This window comes from Grus americana, chromosome 8 (assembly GCF_028858705.1).
Source record: "Grus americana isolate bGruAme1 chromosome 8, bGruAme1.mat, whole genome shotgun sequence".
NCBI lineage: Eukaryota > Metazoa > Chordata > Aves > Gruiformes > Gruidae > Grus > Grus americana.
In genome coordinates this window covers 6,760,085-6,778,336 of record NC_072859.1, presented here as the reverse complement: position 1 = coordinate 6,778,336, position 18,252 = coordinate 6,760,085, and the positions used below count along the sequence as shown (strand labels likewise).

The 18,252-nt window shown below is 57.4% G+C and overlaps 1 protein-coding gene across 1 annotated transcript in view; it reads right to left on the bottom strand.

Annotated features, from left to right (window-relative positions):
* The window catches only part of CACNA1E (calcium voltage-gated channel subunit alpha1 E), a 167,681-nt gene that overhangs the window by 113,137 nt on the left and 36,292 nt on the right, over window positions 1–18,252 (bottom strand). Inside the window, exon 2 of the mRNA XM_054833380.1 lies at window positions 264–708. Coding sequence (XP_054689355.1) covers window positions 264–682 — 419 coding nt within the window. The 5' untranslated portion in view covers window positions 683–708. The remainder of the gene's footprint in view (window positions 1–263; window positions 709–18,252) is intronic.

The following is an 18,252-nucleotide window of genomic DNA, read 5'->3' as shown; positions in this document are numbered from 1 at the left end:
GGAAAAATACCCCGAAATATCTCATGCCATTACAAGTTGATCCTTGCCTTTAAAAATCCTCCCTGAAAGACAAAGGCGATGAGGAAAAGCAGCCCAGCCACGCCAGGAGATCAAGCACACCCAGAGTTGGCTGCTCCGTAGGGCGACACCAACACGACACCCCAGATCCCCCCACCAGCCCCATGGAGGACTGGGAACGCTCCCGCTCCCCCCCGCCCCGCACCCCGGCCGCCCACCTGGGCTGGGGGCTCGCCGGTACTTACTCCCACTCCTTCCTCCGTGCCTGCGGCGTGCTCTGCATCTTGTGTGCCTCGTGCGCCTTGATAATATCCCTCTGCTCGATCAGCCCTCCCCGCCGGCGCTTGATAACGTCCGGGCTCACCGGGACGTACTGGCCAAGCCCCAGGTCCAAGGCGCTGCCCGTCTCCGTGCCGGCGTCGGCATCCCGGGGCCGGGGCTCGTAGAGGGCATCGAAGCTGGCGGCGCGAGAGACCAGCGCCTCGGCCAGGCTCTCGGGCTCCAGCAGGTTGCAGGACTGGGTGGTTTGCATCAGGCCGAGCCGGTGCTTGCGCCACGTCTCCTCCTCGGGTAGGGCCAGGACGTAGCGGGGGGGGGCAGCGTCCAGCTCAGCCCCCCTGCCCGGCGCCGGGACGCTGACGGAGCACGTGCTGAATCCCAGCATCTTTGGTGCTGTTGTAGCTCATCACCCTGGAGGGGCACAAGACAGAGAGCGGAGGCTCAGGGGTTTGCTCCGTTTGCCCCCCCACTTCCGTCCCTTCCTCCCACACCAACTGGAGGTCCCGTTTCTCCTGGGTGTGCTGAGCCAGACCTCTCAACCCAGACACCGGGCTCACAACGCTGGACCCCCAAGGCTAGAGGTGCTAACACCTCCTGCCTCGCCGCTTCTCTCCTCCTTCCCACCCTGGGCACCCCTGCACCTCTCCAACCTGCAGCGCTCTGACCCCACAGCCAGCAGCACAGCTCCCCGCAGCCGGACCACGACGCGATGAGCCCTCGTGCTGTCTCACGGATGGGAAAAGAAGAGACTCAGGAGATCTGGATCAAGCCACCTCCGCGCCGCTTTGCTCCCCCCCACCACCACTTTTTTTTTTTTTCCCCCACTTTTGCAGGGGTTTGGGTAGAATAAAAGGCGCTGCTGGCACGGCAGAGCTCAGCTGGGAGCACAACCCAGTAACCCCCAGCACGGCTCTCCCCATCCAGCCCAGCACGCAGCCCTGCATTCACCAAAAACTTGGACGCTGCCAAGCGCTGCCTGCGCTCGCCTGCCCGCACAGACAGGGGCCGTGCAAGCGACACGCGTGCCGGCAGATGGTGCAGTGCCCTCGCATGCTGTCTCCCGGGTGGGCACAGCCCTGGAGCATCCCTGGCCAAAGCATCCACGTCCAAAGCAGGATGAGGGCCAGGCAGCCTGGCAGAAGCAGGCAGCAGCTTAGGAGGCTGGATGGGGAAATATCAGCGCGGCTTTGACTCGGGAGCCGCACATCGGAGCGAAAGGCGCGGGAACGCGGCCAGAAACACCCAGCCGAGCAGCGCCTCCTTGGCTAAGCAAAACAGACGATGCTCTATAGGCAGGAGATGCTCGTGCCTGACAACGCGCCCAAAGTTTTGTCGTGGGGAAACGCTTTATTCTCACGCTGGAGAAGGGGGGACCCTCTGTTCAGCACGTTCCTGCTGCAGGAGGGGCTTCACTCTGGCAGCCCCTGAAATTCCACACGCACCCCCCCAGCACTTGCCCACAACGGAGGTGAAAGAGGAGGACAGAAGAAGAGCAAGGCAGCACGCACTTCTCACTGGGGCTGTGCCCCCCCCCTTCCTAACTACATCCCCGACACGGCGGGGGAGAAACAACCCAGCAAGGGAAAGAGCTGAAGGAGGAATTACACCCCCCCCCCCCCCCCGAAATGTAGCGTTAACGCAGCAAGTTAACTCACCTCTGTGCCCAGCAAGAGCATGGAGAAGATCCTCCTGGAAACTATACTAAGGCACATGGAAAATAAGGAGGTGGTCGGTGACAGCCAACATGGCTTCACTGAGGGCAAATTGTGCCTGAAAAGCGTGGTGGCCTTCTGCGACAGGGCTACAGCGTTGGTGGATAAAGGAAGAGCAACTGACATCGTCGACCTGGACCTGTGCAAAGCATTTGACACGTCCCACGTGACATCCTTGTCTCTAAATTGGGGAGACGTGGATTTGACAGATGGGCCACTCAGGTGGATAAGGAATTGGCTGGATGGTCACACTCAAAGAGTTGTGGTCAACAGCTCGATGTCTCAGTGGAGACCAGTGATGAGTGGTGTTCCTCAGGGCGCCGCTTAACATCTTTGTCAGCAGCACGGCCAGTGGGATCGAGTGCACCCTCAGCAAGTTTGCTGGCCACACCAAGCTGTGTGGTGCAGTTGACACGCTGGAGGGAAGGGATGCCATCCAGACGGACCTGGACAGGCTGGAGAGGTGGGCCTGTGCGAACCGCATGAAGTTCAGCAGGAACAAGTGCAAGGTCGTGCACATGGGTCAAGGCAATCCCAAGCACAACTACAGGCTGGGCAGAGAATGGATGGAGAGCAGCCCTGAGGAGAAGGACTCGGGGGTGTTAGTGGGTGAGAAGCTCGACATGACCCGGCAACGTGCCGCTTGCAGCCCAGAACCCCAACCGTGTCCTGGGCTGCATCCCCAGCGGCATGACCAGCAGGTCGAGGGAGGGGATTCTGCCCCTCCGCTCTGCTCTAGCGAGACCCCCCCTGCAGTGCTGCGTCCAGCCCCGGGGTCCCCAGGACAAGAAGGCTGTGGAGAGGCTGGAGTGGGTCCAGAGGAGGCCATGAAGATGCTCAGAGGGCTGGCGCACCTCCCCTGTGGAGACAGGCTGAGAGAGGTGGGGTTGTTCAGCCTGGGGAAGAGAAGGCTCCAGGGAGACCTTACAGCACCTTCCAGTACCTAAAGGGGCTGCAGGAAAGCTGGAGAGGGACTGGTGACAAGGGCATGGAGTGACAGTACAAGGGGGAATGGTCTTAAGCTGAAGGAGGGGAGATTTAGATGAGATCTGAGGAAGAAATCCTTCCCTGTGAGGGTGCTGAGGCCCTGGCACAGGTTGCCCAGAGAAGCCGTGGCTGCCCCTGGCTCCCTGGCAGTGTTCAAGGCCAGGCTGGATGGGGCTTTGGGCAACCTGGGCTAGTGGAGGGTGTCCCTGCCCATGGCAGGGGGGTGGAACTAGATGGGCTTTAGGGTCCCTTCCAACCCAACCCATTCTATGAAATTGAGCACATCAGTCATTTAAGCCCTTTCCAGGGTGTTGGTTGGCGACGCTCAAACTCATCCTCCAGAGCAGAGAGCGAGACGAGAGCAGCCGAGCATGGTGTTTAGGAGAAAGGCTGGAAAAATCACCATACCGGGAGCAAAAATAAAATAAATACAGGAAAAAAAAAAACCCAAGAGCACCTAAGATGACAAAACACGCTAGCCAAAATAAGCCTGACATCCCCACGCCACAGGGAAGGGGTACACACGCAGCCAGGGAAAGGTCCCATCTCCTTCAGGTCTGCGGTGCCGCACTGCAAATACGAAGCGTCTACGGTTGCCCCCAATTTTAAATGTGCCTGGCCCAAGGGATACTCACCCCTTGGCAAGCTCTCCAGAAAGAAAAAGGCAACTGCCAGTAAGAGCCTCAGCAAATTAATTAGCACATCGATACGAAGAGTTTGGCTGCTCCCACTGAAAGCTATAAACAGATTCTTCACTTCACTACTTTGCTTACCCATGTGACTTTTTTTTTTTAAATTTTTTTTTTAAGGGCATCAATTACTTTTTCAAGTCAGTTCTGAGTACCTTTATAATATCTCATTTTCCTAACTTCTGCCTTTCCTTTTCGTATTGCTTTGCTTATCTTCACCCTTCTCCTGCTAAAGTTTAACTCCTCGCTCAGCCACACCAGGTTTTCTTTGGGATTTTGGGGCACTTTTGTTCTGTACATTGGTTTTTGTGGGTGGTGGGGTTTTGTTGATTTTGTTTGGTTGGAGGGGGTTTTTTTGGGGGGGTGGGTTTTGGGTTTTTTTTTTTTTAAATAAACATTCTGCAGCCCTGTTTCTTTCCCTGAGCCTTTCCTTGGGAAGAACGGGAGGCTTTCTTGCATACCAAGCAAGGTTTCAGCCCCGACGTGGCCGCGGCAGAGCCACGAGGCTAATTAAGAGCAAACGAGGACACATCCAGAGGGCAGGTCCAGCATCCACGCGGACACCGGCTCTCCCGCTGCCTACCGACGCATCTCCCACCAGCCTTGCTCCAGGGATGCTGGTGACTCCCAGGCTTGGAGACAAGCGAAAAAAGCTCAAGCAGAGCCCTCAAAATGAAACACTGAGAAAGTTTGAGGAAATAAATAGAAATAATTAGCTCTGCCTCCGCCCAAGCAAACAGGGCTCACGCTGCCAGCAGAACAAGCCACGTTCCCTCCGGTGAAGTGACAAGCAGAGAAGGGAGGATGCCAGAACATTTTGTTAAGGAAAGCTGATGAGGCTACGCGCTAACGAGGGTGCTCATGGGTTGCCACGCGCCGCGTACGAAGCATCTGACACCGGGGCATCTTCTCGCCTTTGGTGTCCCCCTCCCCTTACATCAAAAACAAATCCACTTTATTTTTACACAAAATCTGAATTAGTGGGGAAAAACACCACATTTGTTCCCGTAATTCAGCTTCTGCTGTTTAAACGCCAGCCCTGCCTCCCGCAAAAGGGAAACCTCTGGCAAGCCAAGACGCGGCTGGTTTTGAAAACGTGGATTTCTCTTCTGGTCCCGCTGGTGGAAACCCACGGCTCGGTGCGTGCCGGGACCACGCAGCCCTACATCCACGTTGGGTTTGCTTAACAACCTAGAACTTGGGCACGCAGCTCCGCCTCCAAACCCTTCCAGCTGCAAACCAGCCTCTGCATGGGGAAAAACTGTCTGGCCTGCACAGCTCCCTGTAACAGCTGGCAGGAAGGTGGGTTTGCAGCTCCGTTAATAGCAATAATTAAAAAGGCAGAAGAAAACGGCGTATCCAGCTATCCAGCACCCCCCCCCCAAGTACCACGTGTGGTTTCCCACGGGTATCCCCGGCTGCACGGCCGGGATGTGGCGAGAGCGTGGCGCAGAGCCGCGCGTGGCTCCAGGCAGCTCCTCCTGCCCCCCGATCACCCGACCGCACCGAAAGCGGAGGACGTCACCGCACCGAAACAGGGCATTTCGCTGCGCTTCACGCACGGGAGCCGAGGAACAGCTGCCGTTGTGACACACAGCAGGCTTTCAACACCAGAAAATGAAGTTTCTAGAGTCTCTTATCTCCCAATTTCTAAAAGTAGTGAGAGTCAGGAAATTTACTGTTTGCTCCTGGAGCAGAGCAGTCATCTAGATAAAACCATGGCTACGGGGCACTGGGAGCAGCCAAACTGAATTAGAGAGTGGGTATTCAGCTGTGAAAGCACGGGCGCTCGGGCTTTCACCTGCACAGTGGCAGGGAGCAGCACGACGCTCCCAGCACAAGCCAGGGGACACCTGAGGACACAGACCACCCGGCGGTGACGATGCACAGCCAGAGCTCACCCCGTCTAACAGGGATCTCATTAGAGAGATCGCACCCAGCAGCCAGCCATCCAGCCATCCCCTCCCGCACCGGGATTGCCATGGCCAAAGAGGGACAGCACGGTGCGCATAGGATCGCGGAATCCCAGACTGGTTTGGGTTGGAAGGGACCTCACAGCCCATCTGGTTCCACCCCCTGCCATGGGCAGGGACACCCTCCACCAGCCCAGGTTGCCCAAAGCATCTCCTGCCCCTTGGTCTGTACATCAAACATGGGCTGAAAGGGGACACAACCCAGGGCAGCATGCCACCCCAGAAACCGCCCAGGACAGCCTTGTCGAGACCTCGGCACCAGAGGACAAGCGATGGAAGACGACACACACAGGTCCATCTCCAGCATCCTGACACTGCCAGGGGCCTCAGCCCCCTCGTCCAAGCTATCAGCCCAAACTGCGTGCCGCAGCCAAGGAACACAGCCCCCGCAGCAGGCAGGAGACCCCGGCCTCTGGCACCACACCTTATTAGTTAATCAGCTGCTAAAAGGGAAAAAAAAAAATGCAGAGCTGCAGTGAGAAGCAGGTTCCCAGCAGCATGGCTGACCTACAAAGAGGAAATTCCTTTTAGGGTTTTTCTCTGTGTATGTGTTTGTGTTACAATGGCAGCAATCGAGTCTTTAGCCAAGTAACTAGGTATTACCGTAATAACTACGCTCAGCGCTTAAGCCGCTGGGCGAGCTCTTTGCTTCCATTATCTAAACAACCTTCACCAAACCCCCCAGAGTTAAAGCAGAAAGGCGTGATGCTGCGCTAGCCCGCGGGGGCTGAGCGTCCCCCCCGGCAGCACGAGGGTCCAGCACCGCAGCGCTGAGCTCCAGCGCTGCCCCGAGCCCTGGGTGAGTGGGGGTGGACACCCCTTCTTGGAGAGGACACGTGGCCTCAAGCCCGGGCTGGACAAACCCCGGCTGCGTTGGACACAACAAGCAAAAGCCGCCAGAGTGCTCCGACCATGGTCCAGCAGCCTTCCCCGGGGTTTCGGGGAATGATTTCAGCACCTGCTGAGAGCAAGAAGCTGCTCTGCTGCTGCTGCTGCTGCTTCCCCTTGTCAGCAAGTGTCCCTCCTCTGTCCCAAACGAGCAAGGAGAGCGCACAACAGGGACAAGAGCAAACCCCACCAGGAGACAGATATATATATTTATATTTATCTATATGAGAGCATCTAGGATGCTGCCTCTAAGCATCCAGGCCAGACAGGGTTTCTCCACTCCACCAGCCCGCAGGGAACGTCTCTTCCCCAGGCTTGGCCAGTCACGCTGGGACCTCCTGTGCCCCACTCCATCCTTCCTGGGGCGCAGGGAATGCTCCCAATCCACCCCCGGCTGCCCCTTTTCTCCAGCTCGCTAACCTGCCTCTCCCAGGTCATTTGGTTTTCGGGACAATCCGACGCCATCCGCCTCTCTCCGCTGAGCCGTGCTTACCCAGAGCCACTAATTATTAGTCCCTGCTCAACGGGAGAAGGAGAGCTCATGCAGCATGGCTAAGCACAGCACTAAACCTCAGAGCGCTAGGAAGAAATTCAGTGCGGGGCCCCTCCGAAGAGAGACAGATGGGCTGTGAAAGCGACTGATTCATCCTCGTGGCCTTTTCCTTTCCCGCCACGTGCACTTCCCCTCGCAGCGGCACGGATGCCGTGGTGGGTGAGCACCGCTCGGGCCAGCTCCGGACCCTCCCGGTCCCCCCCGGCTCCTCCGTCTTGCACCGAATGCAGCAGCTGGGTCTGCGTGGCACGGCGGCTGCGGGAGCCAGCTGGCGAGGTTGAGCTATTTTTAGTCAAGTCATTTGTTAGTGGGGAAAGGTTTGTTGGATTAAACCCACCCCCCGGAGCCCCCACCACCGGCAGGTTTGCAGCAGCTCTGCTGGGAAGAGCTGCTCGCAGCATCCCTGGTACCCAGCGCTGCATCCCGTGCTTGGAGCAACACCGGTACCACAGAGACTTAAGCAAGGTAGGGGAAAAAAAAAAAAGGACAGAAAATGAGACATCTACAGGCAAAGACTCCTTGCACAGACCTATTCCTACACTCAGCAGAAGGTGCAGAGGCTGGGTCAAACATCCCGGTACAGCAGAGCTGGGGAAGGCAGCACCGCACATGCCAGCGCGTTCGGGGCAGACACACGCGGTGCAATCAAAGCAGGGCCGCTTGGCTCGTTTCTCAAGGAACAGTCATTTCTCATCACCCATTCGCATAGAACAAACTATTTTTTGGGCCTTCACAGCACTGAGAGACTACAACAAAGACCCCTGGAACAACTGCAAAGATCAGATGGAGCAAAGAGCACAGCTCCAAATAGCCAGGGGATGCTCAGGCACCACGTGTCAGACAACCTTTTGTCTGGGAATCGGCTTTTCTTCTGCTGTGCCAGGGTTTTCACAGCCGGTGTGATGCTCCAGCGGCAGAGCCTGTTCCTTGGGGCTGAGCACTGCTCCGCTTCCCGGGAAGAGCCGCACCGAGCCTGGATGGGGCCAGGCTGCTGCTCAGACGCCATCCCAGTTAGGAGGCGTCTCAGAGGCCAGCGAGTCCACGGTGGGTCCGAGGGCTCTGCCCACACCGGCGGTGGGGTGGCACAGCCCCAGGTAGGACAGCCCTCCTGCAGAGCACTGCTCCCAGGGGAATCAGCTTTAAGAACATCAAAACATGAAATTATCTCATCTTTCCTTTAAGAGCAACTGTTAAACAACCCCACTATTATTTATATAAACGTACGTCAAAGAAATCAGCTCTCCATCTCCAGTGCAGAGAGGAGAGCGCTGGAGACTGCCAGGGGAGCGGGACTCCCTGCAGGCAGCGAGCCCCAGCCCCAAGGATGCTTCCAGGGCACAGCGAGGGGCAGGCACGACGCTGCTGGGGTGGCAGTGAGAGACGGGGCTCTGGCTGGCCTGACGTAGGCATTTCAGTGATTGCGTAGCACCAGGCACGGACAGTCTGGTGTCCCGGTGCTTGAGAACGCCCATCCTGACCAACAACCCCACGCCCAAATTTCTTCCAGCATCACCTTTGGGACCACCTCACCTCTTCCCGTGCCCCTCTGTGCTGGACAGGCAGAGGTTTCTGCACCCCAAGACAAGGTACCCCTCCTCACACACACATCGTGCCTGCAACCCACCACCCCCGATACCACCCCCACGCCAGCGCTGACCCCCACCAGCCCCCCAGGAAGGCAGAGGAAACGCGCACGGGCAGACCTGAGAGCACGCGTGCCATCAGCCACGGGCAGAGATGGAACACGGGATGACGCCCAGCACAGCTCGGTGTTCCCCTTCCTTGGCCAAGCTCTTGCCCCCAGCAGGGCCAAGGGGACAGGTATCGCTCCGGCAGGCACGTGCTGGACTTGGGCTCGTCTAACACAGCACCGCTGCGCTGCAAACAGCACGGGACCAAGCCTGGCGATAGAAATAATCAGGGATGGGAAAGCAAGCGGTGATCTGTGCAACAGCAGCGTCTAGAAACCAGCGGTGCTCGGAGCTATACGCACACGTAGCCAGAGAACATGCCCTTAGGAGTTTGCTTTCCAAAGAAGGGCAGAGCCAGGACTCCTTAAGATAATTTCCAGCTGTAATCACCGGGCCACCCTCCAGGAGTATAACAACTCTGCTCCCGCACGAGAGCGCAGGCAGTCGCCCCTCTGGGGCCACGCTGCCCTCCTCCCTCCGGCTCCCGCCGCGAGGGTGTTTTCCTCGGAAAGGCACAACGATCCTCCCGGGCTGCCCGTCATTCCTGCAAACGCAGGGCAGACAGCCAACGCCGCTATAAAGTGCGCGTATGGAAAAAGCCCCGAGCTTGTGGACCCCAAAACCTGCCCCTCGCCCAGGCACGGGGACAGCAGCATCTCCACATCCCGGCCCGCCGTTCCCGAGATATTTGGTGAGCCCGGAGCCGGTGCACGCAGGTAAATCACGGACAGAGCACCGCCACCCCCGAGGACAGCCTGAATTTATGCTTTAATTAGCACACGGCAGCAGAACCGGCTCTGCACGTCGCACCTCGGCTGCTCCTGCGCCCGGGGATGTGGGAAGCAGTGCCGCCGAGCCCAGTAACTCTGCCTGGGACAGCTCATTTTGAAGAGGACAAGCGACCCCCAAATGTCATCAGGGTTCAGCATCGGTCCCCATCACTCTCAGCCCAAAAGCAGCTGCAAGAATTGCCAAGGTGCAGAGAGGAGCAGGAGCTGCCAGCGCGAGCCAGGGCGTGTTAGAAGTTGCTGTGCAACAGAGAAAGAAAAGGCTTTAAAAAAAAATAAATAGACGGGTTTCTGGGAAACATTGCTGGCAGAAGGCAGCTCAGCCCTCGCTCCGGAGCACCCAAAGCAAGGCAGCACGTGGAAAAGGGCTGAGGACACAGCATTGCCTTCAATGCAGGCAATGGGAAACCCAGGCCAACTGGAAACCATGGACACAAAGGATTTGAAGCAAATCAAGAAGGAAAGAAAAAAAAAAAATCAGGAGCCATGAAGCATCCAGGCCTCCTGAGCACTGCCCCGGGAAAAGTTGGGACCGCGTGTGTTCAGCCTGCCTCGGCACGGCGGAACAAAAGTGGACCATGAGCGCAGGGAGCTGCTCTGCTGGGGCTCCCCTGAGGGCGGTCGTGGGTCCGGATGGCACCCTGTGCGTCCCAGGAATTGCCCGCACGTGCCCTGGTTCTGCCTTCGCGCTACGGCTTACGGCTTCTCCAAAGCTCAGGCAGGAACCACCTGCTGGGACGGGGCAGGACGGCCACACGCACGGCTCAGGCTACAGCACCCCACGGCCACCTCCCAGCCCGGCCATTCGGGGTTCCCGCCTTGTTTTTCACCCCCACCGGGCTCGGCGGCAGCTCTTTCGGACGACCCTTCTTCCCTGCAGCCGGGAAACTTCATGAAAATAATAACAAAATTCTTGTTTAACCTAGCAAAGCCAGGGATAAAAAGTTCTCGTTTCCAACAGTGCCTTTACTGAGGTGACTCACAAACCACAATGTGTGTCATTACTTAATAGACCTGCAAAGGCAATTACACGATCATGCAAACATCAGATTCCCGGCACAAGGAGTCACAGCACCCCTGAGATGTTAAAACAAAGGGATGCTTTAAAGGTGAGCGATGGCAGGCTTTATTCTTCTTTGACTTCTGTTCTCATTATGTACAAAGACTCACTAAAAGGTCTTATTGTTTGTGCAAGGAAAAAAAAAGTCCCTTGCACAAATTGCACGGTGAAGGAGGGAAGGGGATGGGGAATAGGTCTGTCCTGCCAGGCTGAAGACTAGGAGATAGCGTGCACCGCACCACGGTAGGAGAGCGTGTCCCAGGACACTTGGCTGCTCAGGAGAAAAAACCCGGACCAGTCCCTGCCCTTCCTCCTCCACCCTCATCACCACCCATCCCTGCCACCCTCAGCCGCTCCAAACCGCCACACGCACGCACAGAGCTCATCCCCTGCGCCCAGTTTCTGCCCAGTCTCCTACATTACAGGAGGAAAACAGATAAATATTTACGGGGAGCTAAAAAACATTTCAGCCATCCTGCTTTTTCCACCAGGACGAGTAACCTGGCTCGGCAAGCGCCCAGCGCTCACCTCCCACCCGGCAAACCCCAAGGGCCCCTTCTCCTCCTCGGGGGACACCACCAAATCCTGCGGGAAAGCCTGGCTGCTTCCTGATGCCTCCTCAAGGCAGCCACACTCCCGGACCCCACGCGGAGCCGTGGACTAAGCCAGCCCGGACACGAGCCCAGCTGCTTCGCCGAGGTGCCAAGTGAAAGGTCAGCGCTTCTGGAAACCATCCAGGCCAGAGGACAGGCACGGAGCATGGCATTTTTAGGTGCCCCCAGCCCTGGTGCCAATTCCCCCTCCAAACCCCATCACTAACAGCGCTTATCGCCCGCTGTCTGCCTCGCTTCGTTAGCGCCGGCAATGCCAGCACCTCCCTTTGGGATCAAAGCCACCGCCTTATCACCGGGCTCCCTCTCCTCCTCGAAACGTTTCTCTTTCAGCAAGAGCTCGTTCAGCCCCTCTTGCCCTTCGTTTATCCGTTTGCCACGAGTGCTGGCACCGAGCTGCTAACACCACGGCTGCCTCCCTTCTCCTCTTTATTCGTGGCATTATTTCATCCCTCTGAAGCACGTTACTCGGAATAATTTATACCCAAGCAACCTCGCTGCCGGATAGCTGCTTTGTGGGACACTTAAGCACGGTGCAAATGAGTTCAGAAATAAGGATGAGAGTAATTCCTGGAGGAGAGGAGGGCAGGCGCAGCCAGGAATAACAGCCTAGCCGCGATCGCCAAGCTCCGCGCTGCCGATAGCCAGAGCCTGGGAAGACCCAGCAGGGGAAGAGCAACGTACATCCTATTTCTTACACTATTCCTTATATTTCTTAAGACATGCACCAGCCCAGCGTCCTCCACAGCCCTGGCTGAGCAGCCAGACCAGGTATGGAGCTAGAAGGAGTGTTGCTCTGACCCAAGCCGACTGCTTCACTCGTCAGCCCCGTCTCCCTACTGAAATGATGCCTGACGGCTGAATTAGCTCATAACGCTACCACAAAATTGGCCCTTTTACAGCAGCGCCGTGTGCTTGGAGCTTGGACTTTCCCGTATTTGCAAACATCGGCAATCATGTTGTGGAGCGTGGAAGAGGCTGCTAATCGTTGGGCACCCCCCCCACCCATCCGTCCTTCTCTGTCTCCAAGGCGGCAGACGAGGCACTTCCACGGGCAGCACGCAGCTCTTTACACCAGGAAACTGCCATCTGTAATTTTTAGACATCTCGAGGATGGCTGAGGACCGGCAGCGCGAGACTGCCGGCGTACGTCACAGCCTGCAGTCGCCCGGGGGGTTTCTCCTCCGGCACGGTACGGCACAGCCGCCCGACTTTGCCCCCCCTCCCCGGTTCCCACCACTCCCTCGTGCCCGCTCATGCTGGACACCAGCAGAGACTGTTTGCTGTCGGAGCCTCGGCAACTCGGAAACGGGCAACGCTATTTCTGGCAGTGTCACTCCCCCTCCTCTCTCCTCTTGCCTGCTCGCTCCTTCCTAACTAGTTTAACGCCATTGATTTTTTCCCATGCCAGCCATCCACCGCCTGCCAGCGGGCTTCAGAGCACCGGCAAGATGTTCGAGCAAGCTGGGGTGATCCAAGAAATTACCCTTAATGGTCCCCAGCCCCCCACCTCCATCCCTCCCAGCGGCAGTGGCCAGAATCGGTCGCTCCCGGGAGGGCACCACGCTGACATCCACCCTTCCCAGGCTGGAGCCGACACACAACTCCCATACGAGGCTTAGGGTTTAAACCAGGTCTTCTGCTGGGTTTAAGCCCCATGTGTCAGCTACCAACAGAACTGGCTGCGAGGGCTCCCGCCTTCCTCCAGCCCACTAATCCGTCTGGGGCTGCGTTAAAACCCCATCACGCTACGCGCGAGTGAAGAATCACCAGCCGGGTTCTTTCTTTGGGTTTTATACTCTTACCTCTGCCCACAACGGGCCGGACAGCCCCTACGAACAGGCCAGCGATTTGTTATAGTCCCCGGCTGAAAACAGAAGATGCTTAAAGCCTGCAAGCACCCAGCTGGGGTTTCGGCCTGAGAGCACCCAGCGCAGGCTCCGTGGGGTCGGCGCTGCAGCCGGGACCAGCTCTCCAGCAAAACCAAGGCTCGCCCTAAAGCACCAGCTCCTGGGACAAAGCTTCTGGCCTCCCAGAACCATCGCTCCGTGCCCTTCAAACAGTCCCTCCCCAGCTTTCCATCCTGACGAGGAGGAAGGTGGCTTTGTGTCCAGCCTTTCGCTGTCCCCTCTTCCCTTGCCCTTCCCTTTCTCGGACACAATCCCTCATCAAGGAAGCACCCGTTGAACACCAAAACACAAACCTGTCCCATCTCTCCTCCAAAAACCACCCTTGAGCCAAAGTGCTGAGCACCTTCAGGCAAAGCGACTCCTACGCACAGGCCACCCCCTTTGTCAGCCGAGCACAGACCAGAGCGGACACCCCACGTCCCAGCCACCTCCCGCACACCCTTGGGCCATCTCCCCATCCACCGCTGGCGTCGCACACGCAGATGGCATCTCGCTCCGGGCGAGACGAGCCGCTCGCTGGGGATACACATCTGCAGCGCTCCCAGCGTTCGCCCCCCAAGTCGCCCCATATCACCCAACACCGAGCGCGGGTCGGGCTGCCAGAGCACCCACTCACACCCCTCCCCGCTCGCGCTTGTGGTTCGTGTCCACCACGCTTGTTTTTATTTTGTGCAGAAAACCTGGCCTCAGAAATTCAGCAGCGAAGCTCGTTAACACCAGCGAGTGCACAAAGAGGTCGTCAAGCCATCAGCGAAGAATTTTCCAGGGAGTCAGCATCCCCGCGGCGCGGGGGAGGCACAGCTGGCTGCAGATCGCGCGCAGCCACCGAGGGACTTCAGACACAAGGCTCAACGCAGCCTCGGCACCCAAGGTACCCCTCTGGAGAAGCTTCTCAGGGGCAAGGATAGCCCACAGCAGTTTTAGGCTCTTTCCAACCGAGCTGATGGTCTCCCGTGCCACCCCAGCAAACAGCCGGGAGCTGAGCCAACATCTCTGGGTCAAAATCCTTTCCCCTACGGGCTTTCCCATCCCATTTGAACATCAAAACAAGTGATTGGAATGAGAGCCACAGCACCAAACACACGGCTGTAGTGCGCTGCTCGGTCCAGATGTGGCCCAGCACATCTGGAGGCCATGAAGCAGTGCTATGGGCACAGACCCCACCGCACAGCCTAACCCCCCCCTGCCGGAGCATGTTTTGGCCAAGGATGCTACACACCAAGCAATGCGTCCTCTAAAGAGGCTCGGGTGCTCTCTGCAGCGCACGGGAGCTTGAACGCGAGGCCAACACAGAGCGTTTCCGAAAATCCCAGTCTGCCGTGAGACGTGGAACACCGTGTAAGTACAGCCTGCTTGAAACGGCTAACGGATCGCGTTTATTCCAAGCTTGCTACTTCCATATGCCGGGGGAAAAAAAAAAAAAAAAGCCCAAAACCAGAGCAGCAATGATAAATTTCTAAAGCTACTGTAGCAAGGAAAAAAAACCACACACCCCCCAGCCACATAGCGGAAGCCTCGTGCCATCTCCCAGAAACTCCCTGTGCTGCAAATGCCAAATTATTAAGTCGAAAGGAAGAAGGGGAAAAAAAAAAATCCATCAGAGATTGGTATTGTGTTTCCTCTCAAAAGGACAACACTAACCACAGTCCCTCGCTGCTGCTTTCATATGCAGCATCCACTCCAGCAGCTTGTTACCCAAGTACTGAAACCCACACCTCCGCCCTCGGGTCCGAAGCGGGGCACGGGAGCACGGGCTGGCCCCACGTTGCTCGTGCGAGAGCACTGCTGCCCTGCTGTTACCAAAAGGGACTCACCCAAGGCTGGCAGAAGGGCCAAGGGCTCATCCTAAACCCCATAGGACCTGGCCCTGCTTTCACCCATCCTTGTTGCTGTGCTTTGCCCCGGGGACCACCGCGCTCCCCCGGGCGACGTGCAGATGCGCAGGGCTCAGACCTGCTCCCACGCCAAGCGGACAAGGGAGAGGCGCTCAGCACCAGCCAAACCCGCATGGAGCTACTGATGTTCCTCAGCATCCCCAGGGCCAGCTCTGACCCAGCCGTAAGTTTTCCATCCAGGAAAACCTCAGGCAGCGAGCCCCGAGCCCCAGCCAGCCTCACGGCAGCGGCACGGCCCCGGCACGCTCACGGGGTGCAGGAGGGGAAAGCCCACGGGTGCTCACCTCAGGCTACACCCCCCGTGTCTCCTGCAGCTCCTGCCGCAGCTCACCCGACCATCGTGGTGTCCTGGGACCTTGCACCAGCACCAATTCATCCCCTCCGGATCCAAATTAATCCTCGGTAAAAATAGGCTCTACCTGTGACTCTCCCAGCTCGCACGGGCATCATCACCTTGGCCCCAGCGTGCTTCCCGACGTGACTAACGCCAGCGGCATGTGACTAACACCCCGTCCCGCGCCGGGGAGGGACACGGCCCCCGGCAGCACAGGCAGGCACGAGTAGGCGGCCGAGCCGCAGCGTTTCGGCTGGAGCGAGCTCTCCCTCCTCTTCCTCACAGGGTTTCTCCGTGCGTCTCACCCACCGTGCCGGCGTGCACCATCCTGGGCTGGGAGAAGGTCACGGTGGTGTCACCCGGCTGCAGGATCCAAGCCGGTCCAGCCCCGGTGCAGGGCACAGCACCGCAGGGATGCTCCAACCAAAGCTCAGCACCCCCAGGTCCCCCTGCGGAGCTGGGGACAGGCTGCCACCCCAATCCACCTCTGTGTGCCTGAGGCATCCTGCAAATCTAATGAGGTTTTGGTAATTTCTGAAAACCCCGAGGAGCTGGAGGCAGGAAATTAGGGGAGAAAGCCCCAGCTCATTCAAGAGGAAGGGCTGGCCCAGCCCATGTATCCCACTACGGAGATGCAATCCTGGCTCAGCACTAGATGAGCAGCGGTGTCTGACAAACCCCAAAGCAACCCCAGCCACTGAGGCCTCAGGGAAAAAACAAACATAAAAAACCAAAACAAAAAAAAAACCCACACCAAGGACGATGCTGATTTACTGAAGAGTCCAGAAAAACAACCACGATTTGGAAAAGCATGAGTTTGGAGGAAGAGCAGGAAGAAGTGCAGTTGTTTGGTATCAACAAGAGGAAACAGAGGCAACAGCATCCTCAACTACACCAAGCATCACTGAGAGGCCACCAGAATAAACTGCTCCCCAGCCAGAACACAACCAGACCACAAGTCCCTTCCAGCCCTCCCTCCGCTCCCTTTTTGGCCCCAAAGCTTCGGAAAGCAGAGACAGACCTGAAAATGTGAATACAAGCAGCGCTAATGCTTTTCAGCTCATTTCTTTGGAGCACAAATCATGATTTTCACATGTTTCTGTATCCCAATGCAATGTTTGCATCTCCTTGGCTGGAGGAAGCAGCAGGATACAGCAGCCCAGAGCCTGCAGCCTTCAACCCTTGAATCCACCCAAAAAAAAAAAAAAAAAGGGGTGAGAAAAGGGGGGTTAAAATCCAACCAAAGACATCTAATGCAACCAGCATGCCAGGAGACATTTCAAGCCACCCATACTCCCCAGCCCTTTGGCAACACATTAAACGCTCCGAGACAGCTTTTATATATTGTGCTGGGAACCGCACATGGCCCGAGGGAGGTTATTTGTCTTCTCCTCCCAGTGATGCACAGCAACAGGCGCCGGCAGCCCGGGTGATTTAACAGCAGCGGTGCAGGACGTGCGCGAAGTCACCAGCATCACGCAGGCAGCGCCTATTTCTGTTGACTATGTCCACCCGGTCCAGCCTCAGTTAGAGGAGCCTCATGTCAAGGCAGGGGTTGGGAAGGTCAGCACTCAAAGATCTCCTTCAATCCTCATTTTACACCCCCAAATATCGCCATCCAGATGGGACCTCTTGCTTCTGAGCCAAGGGTCCTTCCCACCCCAGTCTAATTTAGCCCACCACAGCAGAACAGCTTCACCTGGTCAGGTATAAGCATTTCTCAATGCAATCCTGCAAAGCAAAGTTAATACTGACATGCTACCAGAGCACAAGATGGGGTGATCAGTTCCTGGTGCTGGGTGCTCGTGTTTTCTAATAGCAAGAATCCAATCTCACCTGGAAGGGAGAGCTGTCAAGCCTCAGTACCTACTCTGCAGCTCCACGAGCCACATTTCACTTATTTGCCTCATCTGGTCTCCTCTAATCAAACCCCGAATATTAAGGGAAGCGATGAATAACTGAGCAAGATGAAAATACCGTAAGTTCCTCTCTCACATCTGTCCAACTTGATATTTTAAAGCATTTAAGCCCTCACTATGACACGACGCTGCTCCTGCTGCAGGGCACTCCAATCGCAGCATAAGCCTTTTATTAATAAAATACATATTTGATCCAATAGAGCAGGTGCAACCTTTCCTCTGATCGCCTCACCCCGGTTCTCCCGCACCGGCACTGCGGGTAGGATACTCCTCTGAAGATGACAGGGCTCGAGTATCACACCCCCACGTGCACACAGATACTTTCCTTTTCCCCCCCCCTTTTCCAGGCACGAAGCCCCCTCCCCTGTCCACGTGTCCCACGGGCAGGAGCAGCACAGCGCCGCTGAGAACTGACCTCCCCTCCTCGCTTCGGTGCTCCTCAGCCCCGGGAGCTGCCCCCGTCCCTTGCACCCTGCGTGCCATTTCCCAGGGCACGGAGCACCCCAGCAGCGCCCACGCCCCTCATGGTTACAGATCGAGTGCGCGCAAAGGTCCACCTTGACAAAAGCAGCTGGCGACGCCTTCAAGATGCTCAGGTTAAAGCGTCACGCTCTCCTCCATCACCTGCACCCCTGGGAGACGCCGCTTTAGGAGCTCCACAACGCGGGAGCTCCCCATCTCATTACCCAGCGCCTCTTCCGAAAGCCTGGGCTAAGAAACTCGCCCGTTTTGGCGTGCGGAGGCTGCAGCGGGAGCCCCGGTGGGATCGGTGTCCGAGCCACCCGCCCGCTCTCCAGGATCCGCTCCGCAGCCCCCGGCAGCAGTTTGTGTTTCACGCCAGGGAAGGCATCCGCGCCTTCAGCTCGCTTCCTGCGGCGAGCTGCACGGTACAGATGATGGGAGCAGGAGACGAGAGAAATAGCATATGAGAGCTTTCCAAAATTA